General features: G+C 44.6%; 1 protein-coding gene across 1 annotated transcript in view; it reads left to right on the forward strand.

Annotated features, from left to right (window-relative positions):
• Positions 1-610: 610 nt before the first annotated feature.
• Positions 611-14,280, forward strand: part of TMCC3 (transmembrane and coiled-coil domain family 3) — a 152,312-nt gene continuing 138,642 nt past the window's right edge. Inside the window, exon 1 of the mRNA XM_034063069.1 lies at positions 611-674. Coding sequence (XP_033918960.1) covers positions 663-674 — 12 coding nt within the window. The 5' untranslated portion in view covers positions 611-662. The remainder of the gene's footprint in view (positions 675-14,280) is intronic.

Here is a 14,280-nt window from a genome sequence, read left to right on the forward strand (position 1 = left end):
GAAAAGTAAATTGCTCCTGAAATAGGTGTAATTTGCTTTGCGTGAGAATTGCTTCGTTATGGTAAGCACTATGGGAGCACTATGACCACGTACAGAATGTTTAAGCACCAAACCGCCGTGGTCCAAGCGGCTTTCCACTTGCAGCCGAATCACTCCGGGGGGATGAAGCCACCCACGCTGTCAGCTCCTTCACCCCCAGGAGGGGAAGCACACTCAGCCCTGCCCTGCTGTGCTTCAGACCGACCGACGCTGCCCAGCCGGGAAGCGAGCGTCTGACACGGGGACGGAGCCCGCACGCTGCTTTCCGTGGGGTGCTGCCGCTGCTGCCCCAAGCGCTGTGGGGTGCCCAGAGCCCGCCGCCAGACTCGCTCCGACCGAGCCCTCCCGCCCCGCCCCGCCCCGACCCGGGAGGGGTCCGCAGCCGCGGCTCTGCCCTCCGCTGGGGAAGGGGCCGGGAGGCAGGGGCGGGTGTGCCCGGCCCCCTTCGCGGCCGCGCTGCCTCGTGCCGAGCGGCAGCCGTCTCGCCGCGGCCGCTCAGTGTGGGCCGGCGGGCGGCGCGCGCGGAGGGCCACCGCGCCCGCGGGCTCTTGGCCATGGCCGCTCCGTGAGGGGCGGGAGAGCGCGGCGCCGTGGCGGGGAGCCCGCGCCGCTGCCTGCCCAGCATGCTGCGCAAGGTAAGAACCCTGCCGCCGCTCCGCAGGACGCGGGGGCCGGCAGCCCCGAGCGCAGCGCCCGGGAGGAGAGCCGGGGGGTCGAGAGAAGCGGGTGAAGGGGATCGGCAGCGGCGTGCCTGCCGGGACCCCGCCAGGGGGCGCGGCCGCGCTGAGAGCGGCGCGCCTGGGCCCGAGGGTGGCGGGCCGGCGGCGGGAGCCCGCGGGGCGCTGTCCGTGGTGCGGCGGCTGGGCAGCGCGGCGCTGCGGGACCCGGAAAACTTTGCCGCCCGCTGCCGGCGGCTATCCGAGCCCGCCGTGTGCCCGCTGGGATTGCCGTGGACGCGCCTCTGACAGGGCTGAGGGGTCGGCGCACGGGGGTCTTCCAGCAGGCCGCCGCCGCTGGTTGCCAGCCCGGGTGCGGCGGGGGAGGCTCTGCCGGCCGGGGCTGCTTGCGGGACTGAACTGGCGGTCTGCACGTCCGCCATGCGGCGGGACGGCCGGTGGGAGCCTCTCCCGCCTGCCGGGCTGGCCCTCGCGCGGCGGCAGACCTTCTCTTCCCTAAAACCTCAGCAGGGACAGACTTCGCTCAGCGAATGAAACAGCTCTTCAGCTGTACACTAGGCAGTGGCGGTTTATTTTGTGTGAAGGCGAACGCAAGACTCTCGTGATCGGTGAAGATGCTGCTATAAGCGTTAGAAAAACAACCTGAAGGTTTGAGCCAAGGGGAGGGGGTAGCAGGCAGCACCAGACCTTGCTTTGGCACTGCGGCCAAATGCCGTTAAAGTAGGAGGAATCCTTTCCCTGACATGAGAGAGTTTGCACACAGACCTTCCAGCTTCTATCGCAGTTTTCAGTACTCCTTCCAAAAGGCGAGCTCTCCTTCTAGGTGAACCTGGGCTGCTTTCCATCATTGCTGGAAAGTAGCTGTAACAGGGAAGTGCCTGGGTATAAAGAGTACTATCAATAAAATGAATCACGTAACTGCTCGGGCTTCTTGTCCTGCTGTTGTCTTGCTCTCATTTTGTGTTATCTTCCCAAATTTTGTTGTTACGGCTTTAGACCTGCTAGCCTAAGTGTTCAGTTGCTCAGACAACTGGAGTAGCAAGGCAGCCCTCAGAATTCATTATAAAAGTACAGTAAATCTCTAGTGTAGAGATGGTCAAGATTTGAAATTAAGGGTTTATTAAAGGTCAAGATGACCTTGGGAATTGTGAATACAAGGTATTCAAGCCTTGATTCTTTTTCATACCTAATTCCATGGCTGCCTGAGAGCTGAATCCAGGCTTTAGGGTTGGTCTACATTGGCAACCTGTTCTGTGTGGTATGTTCATGAGCTGTCCACTGCAGACCAACCTCTGTGGGTGTGATGGACCACATGTGCTGAATTCTTCTTCTATGTACAAAAACTAGAATGGTGCCAAGAAAAGTTAAACTAAGATAACTTTGGCTTTAAAATTATATTATTTGTAATCCCTAATTCTTCAGGAACACCTCAGAGCTAATGAAGGCTGCATGAAGAAAAGCATGAGAAAGGGAATCTGCTTTTAGGCAAAAAGAGCAAGAAGTAAAAAAACCTAAAATTGAGGCCCTCACTTTGGATCATGAGTGCCCAGATCTTTGAACATCCCACTGGGCAGCCTTCCTCACTGAGGTCATGGATCAGGTCCACACTTGGAAAAACTGCAGTCATGTGGCCAACCAACAGTTAAAATTAGTTTCATGCCATGGCTCTGTAGGCTGAAGTGTGAAACCTCAGTGCCCGTTGCTTTGTCTGCTCTTTATGCTCTGCTGTTCCAGAGAATTTTCAACCATTTGTGACTTAGCATCCCCTTTTTGCTCTTACATCTGTCAGGAATGGAAGATAAAATAAGGGGAATCCCTTGTTCTGCCTGTTGTGTGATTTTGTAGCCAAGAAGAGGAAACCTGATATTTGGGACCTCTCTGACTTTGCTATCCCTAAATGCAGTTGATTTCTTCAAAAATAAATTAAGATGGAGAGGACTGGGCCACTGAGCTAGAAAGCTGAAATGCTTGCACAGGATTTACTATAGGTCAAGCAGCACATTGTTAAATTCTCACTATCCATTTGGATCTAGTCTTCCAATGCCTCTTCTGTCATAAAGGAACAAGAAATGGAAGAGTTGTTTGGGATGTCTCAGAAGTGTAGTAACAACTCAGGGTTTGTTGCCAGAGATAGATGAAATATGTCCTTGCCCTTTCTTTTGGAGGTGTACTGAATTTCAACTCCAACATGGAGGAAATGGACCTGTGAGGATGGGTGGAATCAGTGAAATGTTAGTGTCGTGGTGGAGCTGCTGTTGTATGTGTGAGGTAGGCTTTCACTAAGCTGAGACCTTGGCTCCTGAGGTGACCTGATTGCTCTGAGGAGCCTGCCTGCTTGCTCTGAAATGGTGTGAAGTCCTTTAGGCAGTGGTGACCTGAAGGCAGTGGTAGTACACAGGTGCTGGCAGTCCTGTGGCTTCAAGAATGACACTGGTGCTCTGTGCAACCTCCTCTGTGCTTGTGCTCACCGATGCCGAGATGCATCTTAAGCAGACAGCCCTCCATGTGTTCCTCAGGTCCCTGCTGTAGTCTGTGGAGGAATGCAGAGCAGCTTGGGTTAAGGAGGGTCTGGTAATATGGACAGCAAAGCTGTGCAGTATGGAAGAGAAACCACCATGGGGAAGGCTGGGCAGCAGGAAGACACTGTTAGCCTACTGCTCTCAGGGCTGTCTGCTGAACCTGGAGCCTAGCTTAGGAGCTCTTATTGAGTGAGTACTCCTGCTAGGGAGCAAATGAGACCTCTCTGCCAACCATCTCCACCCCTCCTTTCTGACCTCTCCTGCTACCTATGTCCAACCTGTCCTTCACAAAGGAAGTGCTTTCTAAAGTCCTCTCAGTGCTAGTGAGGTCAAAGTTTCCTCATTATCCTAACATCTTATTTGAGATGCTTTGCAGTTTTGTCCTTTCAGAGAGCATTCCCTTCCTTTCTTGTCTCTACACACTCTTTAAAGACTAGAGAATGTGTGAAGTTTCCTATCCACCACTGCTTTTCCTCCCTCTTCAAGCTGTTCAAAATAGTTAAAGTTGACATAGGCATTTCCAAGTAATTTCTTGCTTGTATGAATACCCATTTTAAGAACACCACTGCATAGTATTTAGGTGCTGCAGCTGGATGTAAGCTAATGTCAGCTGAGGTTGGTCCACTTGATTTCATTCCAGGTGAAAGATCTGATTCTTTTTCCTCCACATGCACTCACTTTTCACTCAGTTTCTTATTAGGAAGAAAATACTAATGCATATATAAGCAGGAATAAAATCCCTGAGTTTTTTTGCCTGTTTTTGAATACCTCCCCCTTCCTGGTCATTCAAATAAAATAGATTGACATTCTAGTTAATAGAGACAAGGTGTCTATTAGACATTGCAGGAAGCTGGTAACAGAGAGGTAACATTTCCAGGCAACAGATGGAAAGCCAGTTCTCCAAACCTCAGCATTCTTGTCTCTTTGAACTTGTTTCTCTCAGCTGCTCTTGGCAGATGACCTACCTGTCTTAACTGACTGTAATAGGAACTAATTTATTCAGCCTCAATAGTCTTTCACCAGGTCACTGAAGTACATACTAGATGTAAATTCTCATTTGTATCAGCTTTTATTATCTTTTCGGATATCAGCTCTGGGTATCTTGTTCATTTTCACTAGGGAAAACAAATTCACATGTCAAATACTGCTGGAGATATATCTTCAGGCAAGATGTACCCACACTTGGAAATTAATGGTAATCAAACACAGCAAGAATAAATTAGTATTTAGGGACAACAAAAAGAAATTAGCATAGCAGAATATATTAAAAATCCATGCTGGGCTAAATAATATGTGTGATAAAGATGAAATTGTGTGCTACTTCTGGTTTTATTATATATTGTTTAATATTCTTAGGTACCTGTTTTTGGCTGTGATGCTCAGTAACCAGCAGCTACTCTTGTAGATACAAAGGAGGAGGGAGAGGGAACAGCCTTACTTGGTAATGCTGTTTAATTCATAAGGTAGTTAAGAGGACATATACACTTTGACAGGTACAGAGCAGTGTTGCATGTTGCTGTAAATTTTATTCACCAGATGTCTGAGCAGAATGAAAGTTTTATTTTTAACCAAGTGGTCATTGTCTCGTTTTCACAACTGGTTGGGCAAAACTGCACATATTGGGGCAATTTGGGCTTATGGGAGTGGGGTGGCATCATAGCTCTGCTGGGGAAAAAATGTGCCCTGTTGGTATTTGTAGTTGCTCAGAGATTGTCTTCAAACAGTATATAGCACTGTCAGTCAGACTTAATTTTTTTTGAGGTTGACGTAATAATGAGATTTTCCTTATTCAGCTATTTTAGAGGCTCTACTATTTTGGCTACCCTCAGGGAACATGAAATCTGTTAGTACTTAAATCCATGACAACAGATAACTTAAGCATTAGATTTAGCTGAGCTAATGTGCAAGCACTTTAACGGGGTAAGACACAGGCCACCCTGGCATGAGGGATCACTGAATAAATTCTGGCTCTAAGCATAGCAGTGGTTATGAATAAGGGTCTTTGGCTTTTGGGAGAAACAGGACAGTCAGGCAGTTGGAGGTTGCTGCAGCTTGGGCAGGCTGTGACTGGGGCAGGTTTAAGTATGTTTTAGTGGATTTTTAGTGAATTAGGTTTAAGTGCCTACAAGATTATGTGATGTGCAAGCAAGGATTTTGGTGGGGTGTCAGTACTAGTTTTGAAGGACTAAAAATAAGAGGATGGCCGACCTTTACCTCAAGAACTCCTATTTGCTGAAGAGTTAATCTTTCCCATCAGTGCTTCTGCTGTTTGTTTTTTTACTGTGACTCAACTGATCAGCAATAGGATTCATCTCTGCTAATGGTATCTGTAATGCAAATATGGAGTAAAACAGGGCTGAATTGCTTCAAAAGACTTGAAGCAGTAGCAAGGGAATGAAGAGGACCAAGGCAATGAGGCTAAGACTTCAGGCTTGGCAGTGGTATATGCTGTGTCAGGCAATAGATGATGAAAGGGCAATTTATTCTGCTCTGCGATGCAAATAAGTCTCTTGAAAAGGTAGGCTGGTATTTCTGCAGTTTTGGAGGTTTTAAGTTGGAAGTGTCGTGGTATAAATAAATGTCGCTGGGCTGTCTCAAATATATCTACCATCTATTTAAAATCTCTATCTTAAAATTTATTTTCTTAAGATTCTATAGTAAAATTCTTTGAAGTTGGGTTGGTCAGGAGCCGAAATCTGATGGAAAGTCAGTGAGGTTTATGTATCAAAGTCCCTGGGCTCACTTTTGAAAATGGGATTTAAATGGCTGACATGTTTTCAATTGTCTTTCTTACTGGTGGTATTTTTACCTGTCACCTCTGTTGGTAAGCAGAGGAGAGCAAGGCATAAATGACACAGAGAGGAAAAATTAGGGAGTGACTGATTGTTCACTGCCTCAGTCAGCAGAACTTTAGCCATCAAATGAAGCCATCAGATCCCAGGTTCAGAGCAGAAGGATTTGCTCCTCATTTAGGTGTGCAACCCCTTGCCATTAGGCGTTGTATGGAGCAAGAGTTTCCATGGATTCAAAAAACAAGCAAATTCAGGAAGAATACTTCAAAAGCCGTTGAGTACAAAATTAACACCACTGTCTCAGAAAGCCCTTGACCTGCAGATCCCCAAAGGCTGGAAAGTATTCTGGGGAGGAGCATTATGTGATTAGTTTGGTCTTGAGAGTCTTCCCAAGGCATTTCCTTTTGGCTGGTGTTTCAGCCAAGATACAGGCATGGATTTAGTTGGAGCCAGTATGCTCCTTACAATGCAGCACTGCAGAACTGAGCTTCTTTTTCTCCTGAGGTTGCTTGTGAGGTATTGAACCTATTATAGTCAGAATGTTGATTAAGCAGGTGAGCTGAGAAATGTTTTATTAGTCTATGTCACCTGAGAGAATGAGCACATAACTGAAGATTGAAGCAGTGGGAAAAGAAGTGGAGGAAGATTGAGATCGCTTGGCTTCACTGAACTGAGAACAGAAGAAATTTTTAGAAGTAATTTCTAGTGTACGTGACTCATGTTCAGGGCAGTGGTAGGTCAGAGTGGCTGTTTGCATGTTTCTTCACAGCTCACCTGTGCCAGGACCAACATTTCCCTGTCCTCGTGGTCTGAGGTAGGGACAAAGCAGGTTCTAGCACAAAAGGTACAAAAAAAAAGAACAGCTAATATGTTTTCCTCTGTATGTTCCCCACTGCTGGAATTTTGTCCTGGTGTGAAGACCATAAAATCTTAGCTTTAAAAAATATAAATGAAAAAATCTCCAAACATGGAAAAATAAGGACAGATATGCTGATTGAACTTTTTGGTTGTGAGGAAAATTTAGCCTCCTTTGAGTAAGATCATTTCCAGGTCTGCCCAGTGACAAACCTTCAATTTCCAAAGCGTTTTTCATTTTCATTGGGGTATGGCTGTGCTGGATTGAGCAGCCAAATAAATGGAGTTAATAGGTTCATCTTGGTCTGAATTCCTGATAAATAAGCCACGTGTGACTTTTTTTCCCTGTCAGCTTTTCCTGCAGTAGTTATCAATTAGTGCAAAAATGGATTTCTCCAGACTGCTGCTTTACCATGTAGCAGAGGTACATTTAGAAACTGGTTTGTGGTTTAGTCTCCACAGCTGCCTGCTTCCTCTGAGAGAAGTAACAAGTCCTGCTTGGGTGAGGGTATGGCCGGTGTGTCTGCTCTGTGCACCAGACAGTAACATACCTCTTCCAAATAGTGCAGATGAGATTGAGCAAATCTGGGTATTTGTTGGACCTACCAGATTATTTAATCATAGGATCATAGAATGGTTTGAATTTAATGTTAGATTCTGTGTAGTTTGATGATGACTGAGATCTTCTTAAGTTATAATACCCAACTGACTGATGTAGCATTTGGACCCCTCTGTGGTGGGACTTCTAGGCCAAATACTCCAAATAGCTCAGACCAGATCTACTGGTTCAGACCAGTAGATTGCTGTGAGTTGTTAACCCCTGTAGAACTATATTAATATAGTTATAGTTATCATATATTAATATATTAAAACAGTTGGAAACTGTTACATGGTCTGTGCACCATTTATTTTCTGAAGCCTCAACAATGGTTTGCAAACCTCACCAAGCATTCAACATATCTCCTCCTTGCTACCTACAGAGTAATTACCATCTTCAGAAGATAACTGGCTTGGGGTTTGGGCTTGATTAAACAGGTACACTGTTTTCGCTGGGCTGTTGACCTGATGTGGGATTTTTCAGGCAACTTTCTTTGATATTTTTCTGCTACAGCATGTCTTGGGCATGTTGTTGGTGGGTAAACCTTTTCTCTCACTGAAGAGTAAGACTTTCAGAAATGTCTGATAGTCTCCAGTTGTAAGGTGAAAAATGGCTAGAGCTCACCTTTTCTGCCCTAGTACAAATCTGTGCATGCCTTGACAGATCTCATGTGGCTTCAGGTCCTATAAAATCAGGACACTAGCTCTTTGGTCACTGGTTTCTGAACACTTGATCTTAAGCTGTTTTATTTAATGTAGTGGAGCCTGACCTGGAATGACAGAAACCAGTATAAAAGGAAATTCTTCACTGGCCTATATAATTTTTTCAAAGGTGTTTTTAATAGAAAATAAGGTTTTGATTAAAAAAAAAACCAAACAGAAAAATCTATTTCTGTTGTAAATACTGATTTTTCCCTGAAAAAAAACTAACCTCTAGTTGGAAAAAAAAATGCCTTAAGCCTCTTTATTCTCAATAGGAAGTCAGAATCTTCTCTAGAAGGGGAAAACATCTTTTTTTTCCCCAAACAGCAATACAGTGTTAATTTTTGCTGGTTTGATTCGGGTATTGTTTTGTAAATGAGTCAGTATTTTCATCTGCTTTTTCTTTTTTTATTATTGTTCATCTTGGACATTTGCTAGCATATAATTTTTCATAACAGTAATTGAATTTGCACATCTCCCACCCTTTTCAGCTGCTCTCAAAACTGTTCTATTACATATTCTCTGTGTCTTTTTTATTTTCTCAGCTCATTTCTGGGCAGATGAATAAGCACACTTTCTAATGCATTTCAATTATCTTGCTTTTTGTCAAGATATATTTTCAGGTAACACACTTAATTAAAACTCCATTAGCTGTTTAAAAAGGAAATATCCCCTGGTGGCAAGCCTTTGGGACTGGCCTACTTCAGGTAATGAGTGTAAATGGATGTATGATACATATTGACTTGCTCAGAAATAAAGGAAGATTTTTGTCCTTTTCCTTGCCTTTTTGTGTATAAATTAAGCCTGAAGAGGTACTCTTTCCATTGCTTTTTATCATTTAGACTGAGTCTATTCAGGTCTTCTTGCGAGTTAGATTGCAGGGCTATTTTATTTTGCTTTATTATTTTATTTTGGTTTATTTAACTTTATTTTTCATGTTTGTTTATTTTACTTGTTTTTATTATTTTATCTTATAGAGTTATTCTGTTCTATGTTACTGAAAGCAGGGCTGGTTGTACAGACTTGTGATACCTTATCAGCAAACAGATCCTCTCTGACCTTTAGTAAGAAAACATTATGACAACTTATCTAAGCTTTTTGCACTTTGCATCCACACTCAGCAAAGCCATAACTGTACCCAGCCTTGCAGTGAAGAGGCTGTGCCCAGCCTCAGAGGCTTTTTTCCTTCTGCTGCTGATCAGCCTGTTCCAATACCCTGCCATTCCCTTTGCCCTGACTGGAGCAGCCAGTCGCTGAGGATGGTGGTTTGGGTCGTGGGAAAGCTCAGGTAGATCAAGTTGGTTTTCTGAACACAAAGCAAACTTTTCAAAGAGGGCTGCTTTCACCACTGCTCGCTGCTGTCAGGTTAGCTACTGGTGCGGGCAGACTGGGCTTCTGTGGCTTGCAGAGCACCTGTACAGGAAGGCAGCTGAACACAAAGACGACGTTGATGAGGGAAGGGAGCAGGAAGAAGGTCCTTGTGCAGTGGTGAGTGTTATGTTACATGAATAAAGTTTGATTTTTTTAATTACTGGGGAGAAGCATAACTAGAGAGCCCTGTAGGCTGTAGCCCTGAGTGTGTCATTGCAGAAACTGTGTAAAAGTGTTTGAGGGTGTGCAGATTAAAATATCCTGGGCTTTGGGTGATGATAGAAGCCAGAGTTTCCAGACAGCTATTTATTGTTCCTCTTTTTAATGTGTAATCCAAAAGGCTTTTTTTTTTATCCAAGAGGATTTTTAACTTAACTCTACAAAAGATGACTTAACTACTTTTTTCAGATCCTGAGAAGTAGGAGTGCAGCTTTAGCAAGCAAGAATGTGTATCTGCATACGTAATACTCTGGTAATTCACACCTGTTGAGAGAAAAATAACAGATTTATATCCTAATAGTCTGGCATAGCAGTTCTAGAGGTGGGAGTAAGTAGTCAAGACTTTTGTACTTGGCACCTCTGCTGCCAGACTCTTCAGAAATTGAAATAATTAAAGAAAAAGATGAAGTTACTTTTATTCAATACGTATCTTGCATGAATACAGCAATGGTGGTGAGTAAAGGAATTTCGAATCACTGGTGGTGGATAGTAATCTAATGTAAATTCCCAGGTAGGTTAAGTTAATGTATTCTTGGTATGGTGCCTGGAGTAGGATGGGGGGAAGGGATGGGAAAGGATGAATCAGCTCTGATGTTTTGCAAGATCCTGTCTTCTAGTTCAATATTGTCTTGTTTTCTTTGCTTGAATTTATTCCTGACAGGTGGTGACAGAATGTTTTCATTAAAGCAAGGCAGATACCTTCCTAGAATCACAGAAATCATATGAAGTCTCCTGTGACAAGCTAGTATTCAGGTTTACAAGTGGCTGGGTTCTCTTGGCCAGTTCTTTAAAGCTTTGACCTTCCTCACTGCTGCATAATATTTTTTTTTTCTGAGACCCATTATTCAGGAGCGAGGACAAGAGCATACAGGCTGTGTCTCCTGCTGCTTGCCCCTACCCACAGGGAGAAGCGCTGCCTGCAGGAAGGCTGGTTACCCACAGTGAGGTAGAACCTTTCCCTACACAGCCCTTGTATAGTTGTTGTGTTGACCTCCCAGTGGGCTCGGGGCAGTGCCAGCATGCCCCCAACCTACTTTAGCACTACATGATTTTGAATTACAGATCAGCTATGGCATTCTTTTGCTAGAGCTTCCGAGGTTAGGGTACAGTTTTAAAAGTCCCGTAAGAGAGGGTAAGGTGTCTCTTACCAACTGGTAATAGGAAAAGCTGGGCATAGGAAGCACTGCTGTGACAGCACCACTGCGAGAGTAACGTGTTATTAGTGCTTGCAAAGGGTGCTTGTGCTTCCTTCGTATGTGGCTTGTGGAGCCAGGGTAGATCCTGATGCTCACATGATTTGAATCTTGATGATCCAGGTGGGGTAGCTGTACCTCACCTCATATGCCCTTGAAAGCTCATTGCTGGAGTTTGTTGGAGCCTGTGCTGCCTGCTCTGGTTCCCCAGTTGTAGTTCCCCAGTGAATTTCAATGAGAATATGGGTCACTGTCAGACTGCAGCACCATGGGGACGGACAAGAAATGTCTATCTGTGCCTGAGCAGAGTCAGTCAGCCACACCGCTATCTCCAGCTTTAGGGCTAGGAACTGTGTGTGGATCAGGTCTTCATGTGTAGGGTGGGACTGGGGAGAGGAAGAGGAGCTGCCTGATGAGCCAAGCATGGTCATCATGAGTCTCAGCAAAGCCGGGTGCACAGGAGGTGCCTTTTAATTGCTTGTTCTGGTGTGCTAATCCTGGTGTGCTGCTCAGCCACCTCCAGAATAGCCTGCCTGTAACAAGCGCCCAGGTGTTCAGGCTGGGTTTACTGTTCTCTATGGTAACTAAATTTAGACAGAATACAGTTTAGAAATGAAAGAGACAAATCACTAAATCAGAGGCAAGCATGGCATTGAATCAAATGCAGAAAAAGTAATGCTTTCCCCAAGCTATGTAACAATGAGTTAATTTGTTCCTTGCTTCTGGAGCCTGTTTTGATTTCATAAGCACATTTTCTTCCTTGGCACTGCTGCTGTAGGGATTTTGAAACTTTTTATGTGTTCTCAACATTTTTGCTGTGCCTGAGATCAGCACTGTTAACTTTACTGGTCTGTTTGGTTCAGTCCCCTGGGGCTACAGTGTTCAGCTTCAGCTGTCCTACAGGGCAGATTTTGGAAAACAGCTTTAGAGATCCTAATCTCTGAAGTGTGGAAGTGTGAAATCTCTAAAGGGTGGTGGAAGGACAGGGATACTCAGCACAGGGATAAGTGTGGATTAAAAACCTACTGTCTTGATGTACCTTAAAGCTTGTAGGACTTCTCACCTTCACTGTGCTTATGAACATTAACGAATCCTCATGACACCACTATGAAGTGATGTAGATATGTATTATCACTATGGTTCACAAGAGGGCAAGAGATGAATTTTTGTTGTGTTGCCAAAGAAGCCAGTAGTTTTAAATGACTGTCTTATCCAAGACAACTAGAATCTGTCTTTCCAAGACACTGCATTGTAAAAGCATATACTTGTGTAGGCACGTGCATCAGTGCTCTCCTGAGCAGGGAAATGTTCCTAAACTAGTGCTTGGGAAACCAGTGCAGCTTTGAAATAGCTGAGTGATTCTGCAGGCAAGAGCTGTCAGGTTTTTATCTATCTCTGTTACTGAGCTTACTAAGGTTCTGCATCCTAATAAGGTTTAAGACTAGAGCTTATTTAGCAATTTCAGGCTTTTCTCATGCAATTTCTCTCATACCTCAGTTTGAAAAGGAGGATGGAGAAGAGGGAAAAGAACCGCATCTCCAGAATACGTGAGAAGTGGTGCTTGGGTCTCTGGGCAGTGTATGGGAGGAAAGAGAGCAGCTGAAGAAGGTGTTTCAGGGCTGAGGGTGCCTGAGAGGGCTGTGGTGATTAAGCTCTAGCTAAGGGAGGAGGCATTGCTGAGACCTTTAGGGGCCCTTCACTGGTTCTGCTGGAGCATCCTTGGCTGGGCTCTATAGATCCTGGGCTTTGTCTGCTCCTACTGCCTGTTATTGTCATCCTTTGTAGCCAAAGCCTTTTCAGCGTAGTTCCACCCTTGCTGCATCCACCTCCTCCCATCTGTATTTGTTCTCATAGCAGCTCCTTGGCAACCTGCTGCACGAGATACAGTCTGCAGCCTCACTTAGAGAATTACTCTAATCTGACCTCCTCTGTATTGCAGACTATTTCTGCTTCATAGGGCTTAATCCTGCAAAGAGCTAAACTCAAACTAGACACCCTCAGCTGAGATTGTCTTCCCAGGTAGGTGGATTTATGGGTAAGAGCAGCACATATGGAACTATATTAACCACTTTAGGGTAGCAATCAGTATGATGAATTTAATTTTTCAAGTGAAGTCTGTAAACGAATTCTGGCTGTATAAAATCACTTCTTGGGGGAGAATCTTCTTTCATGAATAAACAGGTAAAAATTAAAGTCTATTAAGTATTATTAATTTTAAAACACTGTCATGTATTTCTTTTACAAACACTAGTATCTTCTGACCAGTGGTCACTGAACATCATCATTTAAGTTTATGTATTTTTGTGTACATATATATGTATATATAATAAATCTAGAGATGTGTCATGAGTTATCTTGTAAAACAAATACTGAGGTATAGTGAGGAACTAAGGCACAGATAATTGCATTTCTGGTCAAATTAAGATTCTGCACACTGAAATATCTATGAAGCAACCCTTCTGAGGCATTTTAAATGGCACAGAACTCACCAGCTATATCCCTGCTGATTCTAATGCCCATCGCAAGCTGTGTACTTTGAGCCCTACTGCCTGACACTGTGACTGGCTCACAGTAACATTATTTCAGAAGTTGTAAAGATCATTCTTTCTGTATCTTGGGTTGCTCCATGATAACCCCTTTATTTTCTGCAGGCACTTCACTTTCTGCCCTCCTGCCAAAGGAGGTGCTCCCACAGACACTACCTCCCACCTTCGTTTGTACTCCTGTCCTCTTGGGGTCCAGACACCAGTGCCAGGACCTTTCACACGTCAGTGGCAGCCTCTGCAGTAATGGCTTGCCTTAGCCCTCATCCCTGTCTCCTGCTATGTGATGCTTGGGTAGCTCTTCCTGGTTCCCTCATGACTACTCTGTTGTCCCTTCTCTAGCTCTCAGTGCTGCTCTATCTTTTCTGCAGTCAGTGGGTTGTGGTATGATGGTTTTTTTCCCTCTCATTTCACTGAATCCCACTTCTTTCCCGTTAGCCTTGTCAGAGCCAGCGCCTTGGCATAGCATTGCCCTGTGATTAGAACTTTGTGTACAGGTCTCTCTCATCTATCTTACACTGCTAGGATGCTTTTCAGATAATGAGGTACGAAAGAGCAATGCAATTTACTCAAAGAGCTGGATTAGATTAGTGTATCACCTGTAAACCCATCTTCCTGAAAACAGGAAGCCTATGTCCCAATTTTCACTAATAATATATTTTGAGAATTGTTCTCTTAGTGGTGGGAACATGCTACTCCCTGAGAACAAGGCTCCTGTTATGCCTGCACAGTGTGAACCTCCCTATGCTCTCCAGGAGCTCTTCCCAAGAAGG

Source organism: Melopsittacus undulatus, chromosome 5 (assembly GCF_012275295.1).
Source record: "Melopsittacus undulatus isolate bMelUnd1 chromosome 5, bMelUnd1.mat.Z, whole genome shotgun sequence".
Classification (NCBI taxonomy): domain Eukaryota; kingdom Metazoa; phylum Chordata; class Aves; order Psittaciformes; family Psittaculidae; genus Melopsittacus; species Melopsittacus undulatus.